The 17,196-nt window shown below is 46.9% G+C and overlaps 1 protein-coding gene across 1 annotated transcript in view; it reads left to right on the top strand.

Moving 5' to 3' along the window:
- Positions 1-17,196, top strand: part of OTUD7A (OTU deubiquitinase 7A) — a 334,454-nt gene that overhangs the window by 308,911 nt on the left and 8,347 nt on the right. The window contains 3 exon segments of the mRNA XM_034668904.1: positions 13,689-13,803; positions 13,985-14,069; positions 16,425-17,192. Of these exon segments, the coding sequence (XP_034524795.1) occupies positions 13,689-13,803; positions 13,985-14,069; positions 16,425-17,192 (968 nt within the window).

Genomic DNA, 17,196 nt, shown 5'->3' with positions numbered 1-17,196 from the left:
TAAGAATCAAATAAATTTATAGTAGCAAGAAGGCTTTGGAAACCAGAAGGTGCCTAAGAAATGCAAATCACCTTCATTGTCTTTGCAATTAGCCTGCCTTCTCTTTAACCCCTTCCTAAATTCCTGGATTACAGCTGAAAGATAGCTCAGGGTAAGAAGGAAGAGCACAGCTTTGCTTCCCCTCTGTGGTCTGCAGCCCGCCCCACTGGACTGCATGCCAAGTTCCTTTGCTGCTCTTCCTAGAGCCCAGAACTGAGCCCCTGAGGAGGAAGCCCCTCTCTGCAAAGGCCCCTTGTTACAGAGAAATAGGAGGAAGAACTGGTGTGGGAGCATCTAGAATTTTAGCTTAGACCCCTGCACCCCAGTGTCTGGGGACTAGACAAAGGCTGTTGTTTTTAACATTGGTTCTTGACCCACAAACCCTGCAAAGAGCTACCGGGTAGCCAGGATGTGCAGGAAGGATTTCAAGGCTATGGAGCTCTGTCCTTGGCTTACAGGAGCATGTGGGGTCAGAGAGTAGAGTCTTGCTGGTTAAATGCACTGGAGTGCATTTATCCACTAAACTGTCTGCCTGTTGGTTCATGTGCCACCCCAAGGACCAACCGCTCTGGAGCCTGCAGCTCAGCTCCAAAGGGACACTAGCTACAGTCAACTGTGTGGGAAGAACTGGCGAAGGGTCTTTGACTAGTAATCCTGAGGGCCTAGAGAGACACGAAAGCAGGAATGTGCCTTGATGCCAGCTCCCCCCGATGAGCCCTACCCTGTCCTCTCCTGAGCTCCACAGCAGGCCAGACACCTGTCTCCCCAGCCATGCCTTCCATGGCACATGAAGAGCACTCCCCCAGGAGCACACCAGCCACCATTTCCCTTGACTTCTGAATCAGCCACAGCCCCGTCCGCACATCATGTGCAGGCCTCTCCATCAGGCTGCCCTGGTCTCTTTGTGGACGTACAGGTACTATGTGTGGTCCTTGGGCATGTGTTGCTGGAACACTGCTCCCCACCAAACCCCCCTCAGAAGAGGGGAGAGAAGCAAAGCATGGGGCACCTGTCCAACCTGTCCTCCTGGCCATGGGGAGCAAGCTTTTTGTCAGCCAACATGACAGCCTGGTTCCGCTCTCTGAGAAGACCCTGAGCGCCGCGTCTGGTGCATGCACCAAGAACACTCACTGGGGGCTGAGACTGTCACCACCCACCCTGGGTGTTCAGGAGCCCAGGGGTTGAGCTTCCTTAGCCTGAGCATTTCTTTGGCAGTACAATTCCCCGAATTCCAGTCTGCATTTTTTCCAGTTTTGTCTGAGTCCATTCAGGCTGCTGTAAGAAAGTACCATAGACCAAGTGACTTAAAAGAAATTTATCCCTCATAGTTCTGAGATTGAAAGTGCAAGATCAAGGTGCTAGCAGATCCCATGTCAGGTGAGGAACCTTCTCCTGATTTGCAGATGGTTGCCTTCTCTTGTACTCACATGGCAGAGAACAGACAGAGAGACAGCTTGCTTTCTAGCAAGCTCTCTTGTGTCTCTTCTTACAAGGGCACTGATCCCAGCCCCCTTATGAGGGCTCCACCCTCATGACCTAATCACCTCCCAAAGGCCCTATCTGCAAATACCATCACATTAGGAGTCAGGTTCCAATATATGAATTTGGGAGGATACACTCATCTATAGTGAGTTTATTCCATAGATTACTGACCAAGCCAAAGACCATATCCACATATAAAAGTTAAGCTGGAGGGGCGCCTGGGTGGCACAGCGGTTAAGCATCTGCCTTCGGCTCAGGGCGTGATCCCGGCATTATGGGATCGAGCCCCACATCAGGCTCCTCTGCTATGAGCCTGCTTCTTCCTCTCCCACTCCTGGCTGTCTCTATCTCTGTCAAATAAATAAATAAAATCTTTTAAAAAAAAAAAAAGTTAAGCTGGAGAATGTGTGTCTGCCACCTGTGAACGTGGTACTATGCCCAGCTCCATCTTCAGGGAGCTGGCGTCTGCCTTGAGTGCAGGATGTCATGCACCATCTGATACAGCCCCTTTTATCCCTAAAGGAATTGTACAGGAGAGACCCTAGGCCCCCCAGGCAGAGGCCAGGCCATATCTCCCACTCATCCTCTACTTTCCAACATGCTACCTTTAGCCTGAGCTCATCGTGTGACTCATGACCAAAAAGCAACACGCAATAGCCAGCACATACAATCATTTTATGACTATTTAATGTGTTTGTTTTATGTTCCTAGCAATACAGCCGTGGTTGGTAGGGCTCTGTGTCCACAGAAACAATAGGTGACTGTCCACCTGTGCATCTTAGACCTGCTTCACAGAGGCAAAGACTTTGCGTCCCCAAGCAGTGGTATTCTCACTCCCCATGTCCCCCCTCCCTTCACAGTCTGCCATATCACAGGAACCAGATTCCATCTCAGGAGGGTTTGGGCTGCAAGTAAGAGAAAACACTCACAATGACGCAAAGAATAAGGAGGCTTAGAGTCTCATTAAATGAGAAATGTGATGACCAGCACTTGGTTTATTTGGTACCTGACACTCATCAAAGACCTGGGCCCTTGTCTGTCCACTCTCCTTGGCTTGTTGCCTTTTGTCCCATAATTGTTCCTCATTGGTCATATGACTGTTGTAGCTCCAAGCATTATATCCTCACATAAAACATGGAGAGGTCAGAAAAGACCCTGCCCTTCCTTTGTGTTGCTTTTAACCAGAACTCTTCTAGCTGACTTCCTCTTACATCTCATTGAGCAGATTTTTTTTCCAGGCTTTGTCTCAGAAGTCACAGACAAGAGGAAAATGAGTCAACAGTGAATGCCTTAGAGCCATTCTGACCCATCCTGACAGTCCCAGGAGGTGGGGTCTGCTAGTGAAGACAAAGGATGGGCAACCAGTAATGACTGCTGCACTCCCCCATGGCCCTCAAAAATCTCTGCCTCTCCCAAGACATTTTCAAGAGCCCTCCACCATAGCGAGACACCTCTTAGATGGGGGACTTATCACACTTTGCTTTTCATTTTGCCTTTTCCCAAACACCGCCTGCCATACACTATCTCCTTTGACTTTCACAAAACCCTGAAGTTTAGTGAACGTGGGACAAAGGTCATCTCCAGTCCTGCTCCCCCTCTTGACCCACTCAATAGGGGTGAACTGAAGTCCTGGGCTCCTTTCTGCTACAGGTCACAGGTTTTTACACTGGGTTTGGTAGATGGGCTTCAGAGATACACTGACCCAGCTGAAGCTATTCACAAAATTGTGAACATGCATATTAGATAGAAGCATTCAGTAAGTAGAAAATTCAATTTATATATTTATTACATATTATATATGTAATATATAGATATAAATTTATATATTTATATATATGTAAGTTTGTGTGTGTGTGTGTGTGTGTATTTATAAATGTTGCATACATACCTGAACCATTTTAACTGAAGGCACAAATGTACCTTTATCCTCAGTTGCACACTCAGGGGTGAAGGACGGGAACTCTGAAATCCAGTGGCCTGAATTAAAATCCTGGCTTGGTAACTAACTACCTGAATGACGGGATAGGACACTTAGCCTCTGGGCTTCCATTTCCTCTTCTGCAAGGTGGCTCCACAGATCATTGGGATTACATGAGTCAACTCCATGTAGAATGTGCACAGTAAGCACTAGACACCTTTTTGTTGTTACTGTCTTCCTAGTGTTGTTTGTTTTTGCAGGTGTCACACATCTAATGTGCCTACTACCAGTTCCCCTTTAACTTCTTTCAAATGGAGTGAAGCCCATGCAAAGTATAAACTCTCCTGGGCTTTTACGGTGATTATCTCCAGTCTTCGTTGGCTGTCTCTTTCATGCAGTGGTGTACTGGGGTGGGTCGTTGGGAGCACCCAGTCCCAGGATATACAGTAAGGAGGGGCATTGTCTAGAGAGAATTTTAAAACCATGATAAAATCAACGCAAAGTCAGTCCGCTTTGTATCATCACCATATTCTACGATTCTGAACAATATTGGTGATAGAAACCCTCCCCACTGGGACAGGCTGTTCCCACTGCCCCACCCGTGGTCTGCCAGTGCCTCATACCTACACCTTGTTCAACTTGCCTTCCAAGAATCCATTTGATTTTCATAGAAAGCACAACTTGCCTTCACGGGTACTTAATGTGCCAGGTACCTGAACCGTATAATGATAGCAGCACTGATAGCAGCACCATGTTAGACTAGAAGGGACGGGCACAGCATGGTGTGTTCACAGTGACCCAGCACCATCCATCATGGGCCTGAACAGGTAATACTAGGGGCAGCCTGCTCCCCAGGATTAGAGAGTCCTTGGTGGTACCACATATGACCAGAGGAAATGGACAGCTTCCTGGTAACCTGAGGTCCGCTCTAAGAGTTTCTTCAGGGACATTTTTCTGAGGAAAAGTTCTGTAGGAAAGAAACCTTTGCCCCATCAGACACCGTGGGCAGTTTGGAGTGTGAGGCTGTGGGTGGCTCATCCACCAGGAACTAGTCCCTTTCCTTGTAGCAGTCAGAGGTAGAGGACTGCCATTGCTTTGCACATCAAGGTTTCATGAAGCAAGTCCTCATAAAGTGGGTCTGGTTTTTCCCAGAGATACAAGAATGCAAAGTCCTTGCCCACCCAGGGACTTTACATCAGGCTAACCAGAGACTGTTCTCAGACAGAGAACAGAGCTGCAGCTGTGGTGGGAGATGGGAGAGGGAGATCATTGCTTTTTGAAGGTTCCCTGCTCTTCATCAGCCAGATCCTGAACATCTTGAAGTCATACATGATTTCTTATTCATCTTTGTGTCTCTGTCATTGAGACGCCTGAGAGGCATTTAATAAATGTTGAATGAATAAAGAATGAATAAAATTATATGTTCCCAATATACTAACTTGAGATAATTCAAAGAAAGGCAGTGTGACATAATAGGGAAAAAAAACTTTATTTTGGAGTAAGGCAGACCTACATTTAAATCACAACTTCAACTTTGGCTTGGGCAAATTATTTATGTACCAGAGCCTTCATTTCCTCTTCTGGAAAATTGGAACAAGAATCCTTTAACTGGTGCAAGAATTGTAAGTAATGAGTATAGAGCTCTTAATGTAGTGCCTGGTTTGGTTGAGGGTTAGACACAGAGATCAATGGCATAGAACGTAAAACCCAGAAATAGTCCCATACAAATATGCTCAGTTGATATTTGACAAAGGAACAGAATTAATTCAATGGAAGATGGAGAGTCTTTTCAACAAATGGTGATAAAGCAATTGGACATCCATAGGCAAAAATATGAACCTGAGCCTAAGTCTTAATAATACAAAAATTAACTCAAAATGAATCACAAAATAAATGTAAAATGTACAACTATAAAACTTCAAAGAAAATATGGGGGCCTAGGGCTAGGCAAAGAGCTTGTAGCCATGACACAAAAGCATGATCCAAAGAGAGGAAAAATTGATGAATTGGACCTCTGTTCTGCAAAAAACAAAAACAAATACAAATGAACAAAACAAAAACTATTAAGAAAATGAAAAGACAAGCTATAGAGTCGAGAAAATATTTAAAACCACATATCAACAAAGGATTTGTATCTAAAGTATACAATGAACTATCAAAATTAAACAGTAAAAAAAAAAAACAATCCAAATTTAAAAATGGGAAAAAGCCACGAACAGACATATCACCAAAAAGGAGGTACAGATGGCAAATAAGCACATTGAAAGATGTTCAACATTAGAACCACAGTAAGCTGTCACTACACATCTATCAGAATGGCTAAAATTTTAAAAAGTGATAATATCAAACGCTGGAGAGGATGTGAGCAACCAGATCTCTTATACATTACTGTAGGGATGTAAAACTCTAGAAAACAGTTTGGCTCTTTCCTATGAGACTACACATCACTTACCATATGACCCCAGACATAGAAGAAAAAAAATTGTATCCCAAAGAAATGAAAATTTATGTTCACACAAAAGTGTATATACAGATGTTTGTAGTAGCTTTATTTGTAATAGCCCCAAACTGGAAACAACCCAAATGTCTTTCCTGGGTGAATGGTTAAAGAAATTATGGTACATCCATACCATGGAATCCTGCTCAGCAGTACAGAGAAATGAGTATGATATATGCAGTGATGTGGGTAGATCTCAAAGGAATTATGGTGAATAAAAAGAGTCAATCCCAAAAGATTACATACTGTACGATTCCAGTTATGTAGAGTCCTTGAAATGGCCAAACTATAAAGATGGAGAACAGATGAGTGGTTCTGTTAGTCATGGATCTCCAGAGAAACAGAACCAGTAGGATATATACAGATATATATAAGAGGAGATTTATTTTAGGAATTGGCTCACACAATTCTGGAGGCCAAGAAGTCTCACCATCTGCCTGCCATCTGCAAGCTGGAGACCCAGGAAAGCCAGTGGTATAATTCAGCTCTGAGTCCAAAGGCTCAAGAAGTGGGGGCCAGTGGTATAATTTCCCATTTGAGTGCGAAGGCCCAAGAACCAGTAACACCAATGTCTAAGGGCAGGAGAAGCTGGATCTCCCAGCTCAAGAAAAGACACCAAATTCCTCCTTCCTCTACTTTTTGTTCTATCCGAGTCCTGAATGGATTGGACGATGCCTGTTCACACTGGGGAGGGTGATCTTCTTTTCTCAGCCTACCATTTCAAATGCTAATCCCCTCTAGAAATACCCTAAATATGTTTTACTAGCTTTCTGGGCGTCCATTAGCCCAGTCAAGTTGACATATAAAATAATCCATTACAGTGGTGGACAGGGATTAGGGACAGGAATGAAGTGCTGAAAGGAAGTGGGTGTATTCATAAAAGGGTAGAAAAGGAACCCTTGCAGTGATGCAGCCATTCTGTAACTTGACTGAAGGGATTACACAAATCTACACGTGTGATAAAATTGAGTAGAACCAAATACACACACACGCACACAGATGAATGCATGGAAAATTTATACAATCTGAATACACTCAATAGAGTGTACCAAGGTCTATACCCTGGCTGTGGTACTGTAGTCCAGTTACACAAGATGTTAGCATTGGGAGCACCTGCAGGATGGGTAGACAGGATCTCTGCATTATTTCTTACAACTGCATTTAAATCTACAATCATCTAACAATGAAAAGTTCAATATTCCAAAATGTGCTCTTAAGATATGATAAAAATGTATTGACTAGCAGAAGTATTAGCAGCTTAAGATCATTTAAAAGCCTAGTTCACCATTTATCCTAACTTCTTAAAATATGAATTTGGATAATCTGTTGTTTTTTTATGTATCTTTTCCAAGAAACTGCTTTTGATTTCACTGATTTGTCTATTTCTCTTTTTAGTTTCATTGATTTCTGCTCTAATCTTTCTTATTTCCCTCCTCCCCACCTTTGAATTTAATTTGCTTTTTTTTTTTTTTACCTTCTTAAAGCAGAAATTTGGATTACAAACTTGGAGCTTTTCTTCTTATCTAATATAAGCATTTTAAGGGCCATAAATTTTCCCCTAAGCACTGATTAGTTACATCAGACAAATTTTGATATATTGTATTTCCATTTCATTGTGCTCAAACTATTTTTTTAATTTCTCTTGAGACTTCCTCTTTGACCTATGGATTGTTTAGAAGCATGTCGTTTAAATTCCAAATAGTTGTAGAGTCTCCAAATAGCTTCTGTTATATGTTTATAGTTTTACTTAATAATGGTCTGAGAACAAACTTTCTATTATTTCCATTCTTTTAAATTTGCTAAGGTAGGCTAAGAATATGTTATACCTTGGTGAATATTTCACATATCCTTGAAAATAATGTGTTCTGCTCCTGTTGCATTCTATAAATGTCAATTCATTCAAGTTCTCTGATGATGTTCAGGTCTTCTGCAACCTTGCTGATATTCTATCTACTTATTCTGTCAATTACTAAGAGAAACATGATGAGGTCTCCAACCATAATGGATTTTGTCTGTTTCTCCTTTCATTTTCGTTAGTATTTGCTTTTAGTACTGTAACACTCTGTCATTAAGAGCATGCACACATGTAGGACTGTGATGTTTTCTTGGACAACTGAGCCTATATCATTACATAATGTTTTTCTGTATCTTTGGTAACAGTCCTGGTTCTGGAGTCTACTTTGTCTGACATTAAGTTAGTCACTCTAGCGTTTTTATACTTAGTGAATATCTTTTAACCTATCTGTGTCTTTATGTTTTCTTTTTTCTTTTTTTTGTTTTTTGTGGGGTTTTTTTTGTTTTTTATTTAAATTCAATTAGCCAACATATAGTACATCATTAGTTTTTGTGTCTTTATATTTAAAATGAATTTCTTGTAGTAGTAGAATTGAGCATTGCTTTTTCTATCCATTCTGACAATTTTGCTTTTTAATTGGTATTTTTTGACCATTTACATTTAATGGTATTAATCATATGGTTGGATAAGTGAGTTTTGGGTTAAATGAGTTTCTTCGTGGCTCCATTTTATCTCCACTATTGACTTACTATGCCTCTATTTTACATTATTAGTGATTTCCCTAGAGTTTGCAATAAACATCTTTAATTAATTGGATTCTATTTTCAGGTAGTATTCTACTTCATGGGTTGTGTAAGGATCCTATGACAGTTTATTCCCAATCCCTCCCTCCCATCCTTTGTGCCATTACTGTCAGTGAAGTATTTTACTTTTTTTTTTTAAGATTTTATTTATTCGACAGAGAGAGATATAACAAGAGAGGGAACACAAGCAGGGGGAGTGGGAGAGGGAGAAGCAGGCCTCCTACTGAGCAGGGAGCCTGATGCAGGGCTCGATCTCAGGACCCCGAGATCATGACCTGAGCCAAAGGCAGATGCTTAACCACTGAGCCACCCAGGCGCCCCTGAAGTCTTTTACTTTTAATAATACACTGTTGCTTTCTTTACCTTAGTCTCTTAGAACAACTAAAAGGAAGAAAAATTAATTTTATTTTCAAATTCATTTATTCCATTTCTACTACGTTTCATTTTGTTATGTAAAATCCAAGTTTCTACTGGTAGCATATTCCTTCCCCTTAAACAATTTCCAATTTCCTTTAATATTTCCTGCTGCAATATGTATACATTTTTTTCTAGTGCAGTTCTGTAGGCAATTAATTTTTTTTCATTTTTGTTTGAGAAAGTATGTCTCCATGTTTCAGAGATATTTTTCTGGGTATAGAATTATGGATTAGCAGTTTTTTGTTTCAGCACTTTAAAGATGTCACTCTATTGTCTTCTCGCTTACTTGATTTATCATGAAAAGTCTGCTCTGTTTCTTATCTTTGTTTCTCTGTATGTAACATGTCTTTTTCCTCTTGCTGCCTTTATGATTTTGTCTTTGGTTTTCAGCAGTTTAAATATGCTAAGTATGGGGATATTTTTGGTGGTGGTGTTGGTATTGTTTTCCTGCTTGGTTTTTTCTTAGCTTTTTGGATCTGTGGTGGTATTTGTCATTCACAGTGGAAATGTTTGTCAGCCATTATTTCTTTAAATATCCCTTGTCTTGTGCTCTCTCTTCCTTCTGGTATTATAGTTACACAGATCTTAGGCTTTCTGGTATTGCCCCACAGCTCTTGGGTGTTCTGTTGTGCATCCCCCCCCCCACCCAATTCGTTTTTTCTGTTTCAACTTGGGTAATTTCTGTTGACCCATCTTAATGTTCACAGATGCTTTTCTCAGTTGTGTAAAGTGTACTGATCAGCCGCCTTGAAGTCATTATTCATCTCTCTTACTGATTTTTTTTTCATTTCTAGCATTTCCATTTGATTCTTTCTTGCAAATTTCTTCTCTCTGCTAGAGAGAAATTAATCATCAAGTCTTGCATGGTATCCCCCTTTTCTATTAGAGTATTCAACTTATTAATAAATTATTCTAAATTCCATGTCTGAGAGTTTCAATACCTGTGTCATATCTGAGTTTTGTTCTGTCAAATGCTTTGTCTCCTGTCAACATGTTGGGTTTTGTTTTGCTTTGTTTTGTTTCTTGTCTTTTCTTATGCTAGCAGTTTTCTGTTGAAAGCCAGACATCTTGAGTAGGACAATAAAGACTGAGGTACATCATTTTGATTCCTGGAACTAAGTGTGCCTCACCTTTTGCTAGGTCTTCAGAATGGGGTTTATATCAGTCTAGTCAGGACTTGAGGTAGGTTTTGGTTTCATTGCTGCTTTGGTTATCCTCAATGCACTCAGCTTTCAAATTTCACTAGTGGTATCTTGTGTTTTGCCAGAAGGTTTTTCTCACTGTCTGCTGCACCCTTTCTTCAAACTCTTGTCCCTCTTCTAGCACTAAACTGCTTTTACTTGCAGCTTGTTAGCCTGGGTGTGGAAGTGGGAGCCAGAGGGTGATGCTTTTGTTAGCCTAACTAAGCTTCTGGCTTAAGCAGGTATTGTGTCCCTGGATCTTGGAAAGGGAGTGACCTCCCCCAGCTGTATTTTGGGCTCAGCACATGTTCCTGCCCCTCCCCCAGGGAAGGAGAGGGTTTTTTTTTTCCTTATTTCCTCCTCCCACCCCAAGCTTTACTGAGGAAAGACCCCAGTACCCTAAGGCCAACAGTGTCTGTTGCCCTGCCCTCGTAACTTAAGCTTTTGTTCTTTAGTATAGATGGGGAGAAAGATCTGTGAAAGACACTTTCTCAGAATTCTTGCCACTCTTTTGTGAGCACCAGGTTGGGTCCCATGGAAAGAGGTCTACAGGTACATTTGAATTTCCCTTTTATCTGTAGCCCCCAGGGTTCTAAATATTCTTTCACTGGGCTACATTCTTCCTTTACCAATTTATTAACAATTTCAGCTGAATTCTTTTTACTGCAGTCCAGCTGAATCTGCCGCTGTGAAAGTCATGTCCATTTTTGCTTGTATGCCGCCATTTGTCCTTAGATTTGGAATTAGCTGGTTGCCCTGTGACTCCTGCTCTCTAATGAGTTAAAGGAAAATCGTGCATTTGCAGTTTGTCTAGCTTCTTGTTGTTGTAATGGTAGTAGCACCATGCTCTCCTGGAAACAGAAACCAGAAGTGTCCATTCATTTTTGGAAAATAAGTACTGAAAATATGGCCAGGCTGATTTGAGATGGTGTCTGTATGTTTTCAGGTGAAAAGATAGGCGATCTTTTTCAAGGAAAAAGAATTCGCTGGCTTGTTTTGAAAAGCATTTGCTGTTCCAGACATTGCCACCAGAGGGCAAGCCATCACGTCATTGCCTATCTCACAGGATGAGGCCGGGTTTCCAGTTGGGAAAAGTGAATGTGTAAAGCGGAAGGCAGAGGCATCCAAAGCAGCTAATGCTTGCAGGGAGGGCCTGTTCTCAAGGCCTTCCTGGCCTGTGCAGCTACCGGTTGGGCTCTTGGTCCCTCTGGCCCTGCCCTCACCCACATGCCACAGCTGTACCCTCTGCAGAGAAGATGCCTTTTGTTGCAAGCAGGCATGTCCCTAGAACTTCCCTGAGTACCTGGCCCTCATCCCACGAACATTCATGCTTAGAGGCTGCGAAGACCCTGCTAGGTGGTCAGGCTCTAGCAATTTCAGGTGAGTCCAACCTTCTGCTCAGCAGGGGGCAGCCGAGGGAGTCAGTTCCTGTCCAACCATTGAGGATAAAAATTCCCAGGAACCCTGTGGTAGGGAGTTGAGTCTGAGGGGTATGTGGATCTGTACTACTTTAATTGGTTTATCTGAAACAAATAAACCAAAATCATAGTGAGGGAAGTTTGGTTCTCATGCACATAAAGTCTAAAACAGGTGTTCCTGAATGGCAAGCAGATCTTCCCCAAGTGGGGGAGTCAGCAGCTCACCCCTGCCGTCTTACAGCACCACCATTTTGAGCAGGCAGGAGGATGGGGAGGGGTGTGGGGAGGCCGCCCGCACCTAACCACACTGCCCAGCACTTCCCACAGTGCTTCTGCTCTCATGCCATGGGTGCAACTAGGCGCCTGTTCCCTCCTAAGTGCCAGGGGCGGGGAAGTGTAGCCCTGGCTGGGCAGACCCCTCCCAACAGCACCACTCCCCTGGGAAGGGAGTGGACAGCCAGACCCAAATTGCCCAAGTTGTACCCGCAGTAACTACTTCAGATTATTGCTCTAGGACAATATTTTCCAAATTTGCATGATTTTAAATACCACAGAGGATGCTTAATTAAAACATAGTCCTTGGCTTCTTTTCCTGGACACTCTGGCTTGGCCACCTGCATGGGGGCCTGATCAGTGCCTTTATCAAGTCCTCCAGGGAGATATGCTGCCCTAGCAAGGGTCTACAGAGGGGTCCACTGCCATCCCCGCCCCTTCCCAGTGGATGGGAAGCCAGGCCAATTCTCTCTCTGCCTTTGTGCTGAGTCGTGGAACTGTGGGACGGGCTTCTGGGCATGGCCCAAGGGAGGCATTTCCTGAACCAGCCATGGGGCCCTCCCTGAGTGTGACTACCCTGTAGCTCAGCCCTGGGAGGGGCAGCCTGTGTGTCATGGCCATGTCAAGGCAGAACCCAGTGGCCTGTGCCTGGGGCAGACCAAGCCGCCCTTGACCAACCAAACCAGATCACAGTACTGCCAGTCCCCAGCCACTTTAAACAGAACCCCCCTCCCCCAGCAAAGCAGTGTTTCCTTTATGTGGGAGTGGAGGATTATTTGTGCTCATATTTTCTCTTTAGCGACACTGGAGGGCAGCAGTGAGTCAGTGTTTGCAATTTTTTATTAGAAAGTCAACTATTACTGGTATTCAGTCATATATTTTATTTACTCATTTGCCTTTTTGTTCTTGCTGTGACACCCTTGCCATGAATCATGGGAAAGGACACCAGGCTCATGGCCACCAAGGCGGGGAAGAGGGGAGGGGAGGGGCAGAGCAGTGAGGAGGCGGAGGTAGGGTAAACCCTGGGGAGCGGCAAGCTGTTCAAGCTGTTCTCTTGTTCTCACTGGGCGCTGGGTCCCACAGCGGCTCAGAAGCTCCTAGCAGATCCAGGCAACCCTGTGAACGCCCCACTCCGCCCCAGCCTTTCTGAGATGGGCCAAGAGTTCCCCCAGGTGGGCGCTCCCCTCAGGAGCGTTTGTGATGAATGGATGGCTGGGTGAGGGCCAGTCTCTTCCGCCGCAGTTTCTGCCTACACGTTACTTCCTCAGAAGCCTCCCCGACCCGCCGGAGAAAGGCTTGCCATAGCTCCCGAGTCCGCTGCTCACTTTTCAGGGTACTTATCACCACCTGAGATTATGAGGGGTTGTTACCTGTGAGCTCCCTGGGGGAGCTCCCACGCACCCCGCTCCCCGAACTGATACAGAAGGATTGAATGAGTTCACAAATGAGCAGATGGGCAGACGGCCTTACTTGCCTGATTTGTACACTGTGAGGTGACCAAGCGGCTTGGGTCCTTCCTCAGAAATAACGGAAACAGCTATAGCTTTTTTTGTCTGCGGCCCAACCGCGGTACCTGCCTACTGACAGACCCAGATCTTTAGAATCCAGGTGATGTCTCCAACTGCTCTTCAACGTCCACAATTAATATGAAGTATTTTAAACTATCGGTAGTGGTTTTGACGCCTGTGGTCTTAACGCTCCTGCTGGCACAGATGGTCTGTGTTCGTCTCCGTTCGGTTCCCTTAATTAAGGAGACACCTGGTCTTGGAACTCCCTTTCCTGGCCTCCCTGGGGGTTGCTGGGGCCTAGAGCCTCTCCGCCCGCCCGTGGGCCACCTGGCACCGCGTCTCTCTCTTCTGTTCCAGCCGTGATCCCCCTGACGGATTCGGAGCACAAGCTGCTGCCTCTGCACTTTGCAGTGGACCCCGGGAAGGACTGGGAGTGGGGGAAAGACGACAACGATAACGCCCGGCTGGCCCAGTGAGCCCCTCCCCCGCGCCCCTCCCCCAACGCCCTAAAGGGCGGCTGTCGCCTGGTTTCTCGGCGTGGGCTGAGCCGCCCTTGCTCCTCCTGGGACAGCTGGCGTGCCTGCGGGCGGGGTGCGTGCGGGCGAGCGCCGGCCCGCTGGGGCGCGTTTCACCCGTTGTTTTTCTTCCACCAGCCTGATCCTGTCGCTAGAAGCCAAGCTGAACCTTCTGCACAGCTACATGAATGTGACGTGGATCCGGATCCCCTCCGAGACCCGGGTGAGCCTGGCGTGCGCCCGGCCCCGACCAGCTGGTTGGGTCCTGGCCGCTCACTCGCCGTCGGCGCGGGCGGAGGCGCAGCCTCCAAACGCTGGCCGGATTCTGGGCTGCCCAGCGCTCGCCCGGCCGCCCACCCTGGCTCGGGCGAGAAGTGGCTCGGGTTTAGCTGGTGCGTGTGTGCACGCGTGCTTGCGTGCTGTTATGTAGGCGCGTGCTCCGGCTAGGGGACGGTTGTTAGGGAGTTTTTTGGGGGGTTTTGGTTTTTTGTTTTGTTTTTTTTTTTTTGGTACCTTTATTTTCTCCAGAAGGAGAGGAATAAACACACCCACTCAGAAAACAAACCGTAGGCAAGTCACAACACAAAACTATCTCTGCCGAGATCGGAACACGATGTGCTGCAGCGGAGCGGAATTAATTATAAACTGTATGTGGGTCCTTGGAAAAGTCAGGGAACCGGCAGCGCGATTCCTCAGCGCCCCCTCCTTCTCTCCTCCTTCTTGGTCCTCTGGGAGGGCAGTGGGGAGAGGAGCTGCCCGCCCCCACATGGCCCCTCCTCCAGGGAGAGTCTGTTCTGTCCCTGCTTCCGGATGCTAAGGATTTACTTCAAGTGTCTGATTGATGTTTTTGTTATCTCAGTAGTGAACCCTCAGTGAAAGGGTTTAAAAAAAAAAAACAAAAAAAAAAACCTCAGAAATCAGGAGACTTGGCCACGACCTGGGGCTCATAAGCAGTATTAAAGGAGTAACCCCAGGAAGGCAGTAGGGTGGTGCCTGGCACAGAGTCAGTAGCGACTATGCCAGGCAACGTTTGACTGTTTTCATACATCAGCCTTTACCTGTATTTAATTTTCATAGGGCTCCTGGAGGCAGGTACTGATATCCCATTTTACTGAGTACACAAGGTGGCAGCCTGATTCCAGAATCCTGCCTCTTAACCTCCACAGTGACCTGTCAACTGCCTGGATGATGCCAGTGTTGCTGGGGGTGTTCTTTCCTGGCACACACATACGGTGTGAAGGCAGAGGCTCTAGATCTAGAATCAGGAGGCTCTTGGGCTGGGACACAGCTCTTTACTGCAACGAGCAGGGCCCCCCGCCAAGCCATGGTGTCAGATTAAGGGCCTGGCAACGGGCCTTCCAGCCCAAGGACATATGAGCCAGGGCTCCTTACTCACGGGCTCCCATCAGTTGGTACTGCCAGCACCAGCACAACCCCCTTTCCTAGTCCAAACCCCTGAGCTTCTGCCCTTCTGTGTCACTGACAAACCATTTTGAGACCCCTGCCTCCTTCCAGACCCAGGACAGGGTGGGAAGAAGAAAGAAGGAACTTCAGCCTGGGAGATGGTGAGGGCTGGCTCCTGCTTGCTTCTGGGGACTTGGCCGCAGGAGGTCTCTTGGACCCCTCTCCTGGACCTGCTTGGGGAGGGAGGGGACAAAAATAAAATGACAGAACAATGGGGCCTTCTCCCAGGCTCTTCCCCTAGAGGCCAGGAAAAGCCCATTTAGGGATGAGCACCAGTTCCCGCCACTCTGCTTCTGGGATGAGGTCCCTGGCATTCACCCAGTGATGCTGTCGGAATTCTCCTCCCTCAAGAAGGAACCTCCACAAGGCAGCGGTAGGTTCCACTCATCTCCTTTCTCAGGCTCTCCACCTACCCTATGGTCCTGATCAGGTGTCCACACTGGCCTTGCCCTCCTTACTGGCTGACAGTGTGCCTTGTCCAAGGTGTTGACAGAGATGCTCCCTCCCCATACCTAGGAGACCTTTTCTGGGAATGGTAACATCTTTCCTGCTAAGCCCAGGTCCTGTTTCAGAATCCTCAGTTTAACACCGCACATTGCCAGTCTGAGAAAGGAACCCCTAGAGTAAAATGGTCATCCCTGGAACTAAGGGCATATTTGTTCCAACGTGAGGGCAAGAGGTCTATCCCCTGCTGGAATGAACAGGTGAGACACCTTTGTAGGAGAGTCACCTACAGATGCAGATGAAGTGCGATCCTTACCAGAAGGCCTCTCGCTCTACAGAGGCCGGCCTGGACCTGTGTCTGGTCATGGAACAGCCTAGCCAGGGCTATAGGCAGAGTCCGGGCATGGTAATTCTAAAATTCTCAGAATTCTGTAATTCTAAAAATCTCAGAGCCAGGTGGGTATCCGCATCTTGCCCAAACTACCCGCCTCGGGGTTCCAGGCCACCAGCAACCTGAGCTCACCAAAAAGGCATCCTGGATTGGGGCAGTGAAGTCCAGGGCCCCAACGTAGCAGCCTGGGAGCTGGGGTGGTCGGCCTTTATTGGTCCCACGTGGGGACGGCTCATCTCTAACCTCCTTCCTTCCCTGACCTCCCCTCTCCCCCTACAGGCCCCTCTGGCACAGCCGGAATCCCCAACAGCCTCCGTGGGGGAGGACGTGCAGTCCCTGGCCGACTCCCTGGACTCGGACCGGGACTCCGTGTGCAGCAATTCCAACAGCAATAATGGCAAGAACGGCAAGGACAAGGAGAAGGAGAAGCAGCGCAAGGAGAAGGACAAGACCCGCGCGGACTCCGTGGCCAACAAGCTAGGCAGCTTCAGCAAGACGCTGGGCATCAAGCTAAAGAAAAACATGGGCGGCCTGGGCGGCCTGGTGCACGGCAAGATGGGCCGCGCTAACTCCGCCAATGGCAAGAACGGCGACGCACCCGAGCGCGGCAAGGATAAGAAGACCAAGTCGCGCAAGGGCAGCAAGGAGGAGTCCGGCGCGTCGGCGAGCACGTCGCCGTCGGAGAAGACCACGCCGTCGCCCACGGACAAGGCGGCCGGGGCTTCGCCGGCCGAAAAGGGCGGCGGGCCGCGGGGCGACGCCTGGAAGTACAGCACGGACGTGAAGCTGAGTCTCAACATCCTGCGCGCCGCCATGCAGGGCGAGCGCAAGTTCATCTTCGCCGGTCTGCTGCTCACCAGCCACCGGCATCAGTTTCACGAGGAGATGATAGGCTACTACCTGACCAGCGCGCAGGAGCGCTTCAGCGCCGAGCAGGAGCAGCGGCGCCGCGACGCCGCCGCCGCCGCCTCCACGGCCAAGCGGCCGCCTCGCAGGCCAGAGACCGAGTGTGCGCCGGGCCCCGAGCGCGCCTCGCCGGGCCCGCCGGCCG

The sequence above is a fragment of the Ailuropoda melanoleuca genome, chromosome 9, assembly GCF_002007445.2.
Source record: "Ailuropoda melanoleuca isolate Jingjing chromosome 9, ASM200744v2, whole genome shotgun sequence".
Taxonomy (NCBI): domain Eukaryota; kingdom Metazoa; phylum Chordata; class Mammalia; order Carnivora; family Ursidae; genus Ailuropoda; species Ailuropoda melanoleuca.
The sequence above is the reverse complement of the archived record's forward strand: the minus strand, read 5'-3'. Positions and strand labels throughout refer to the sequence as shown.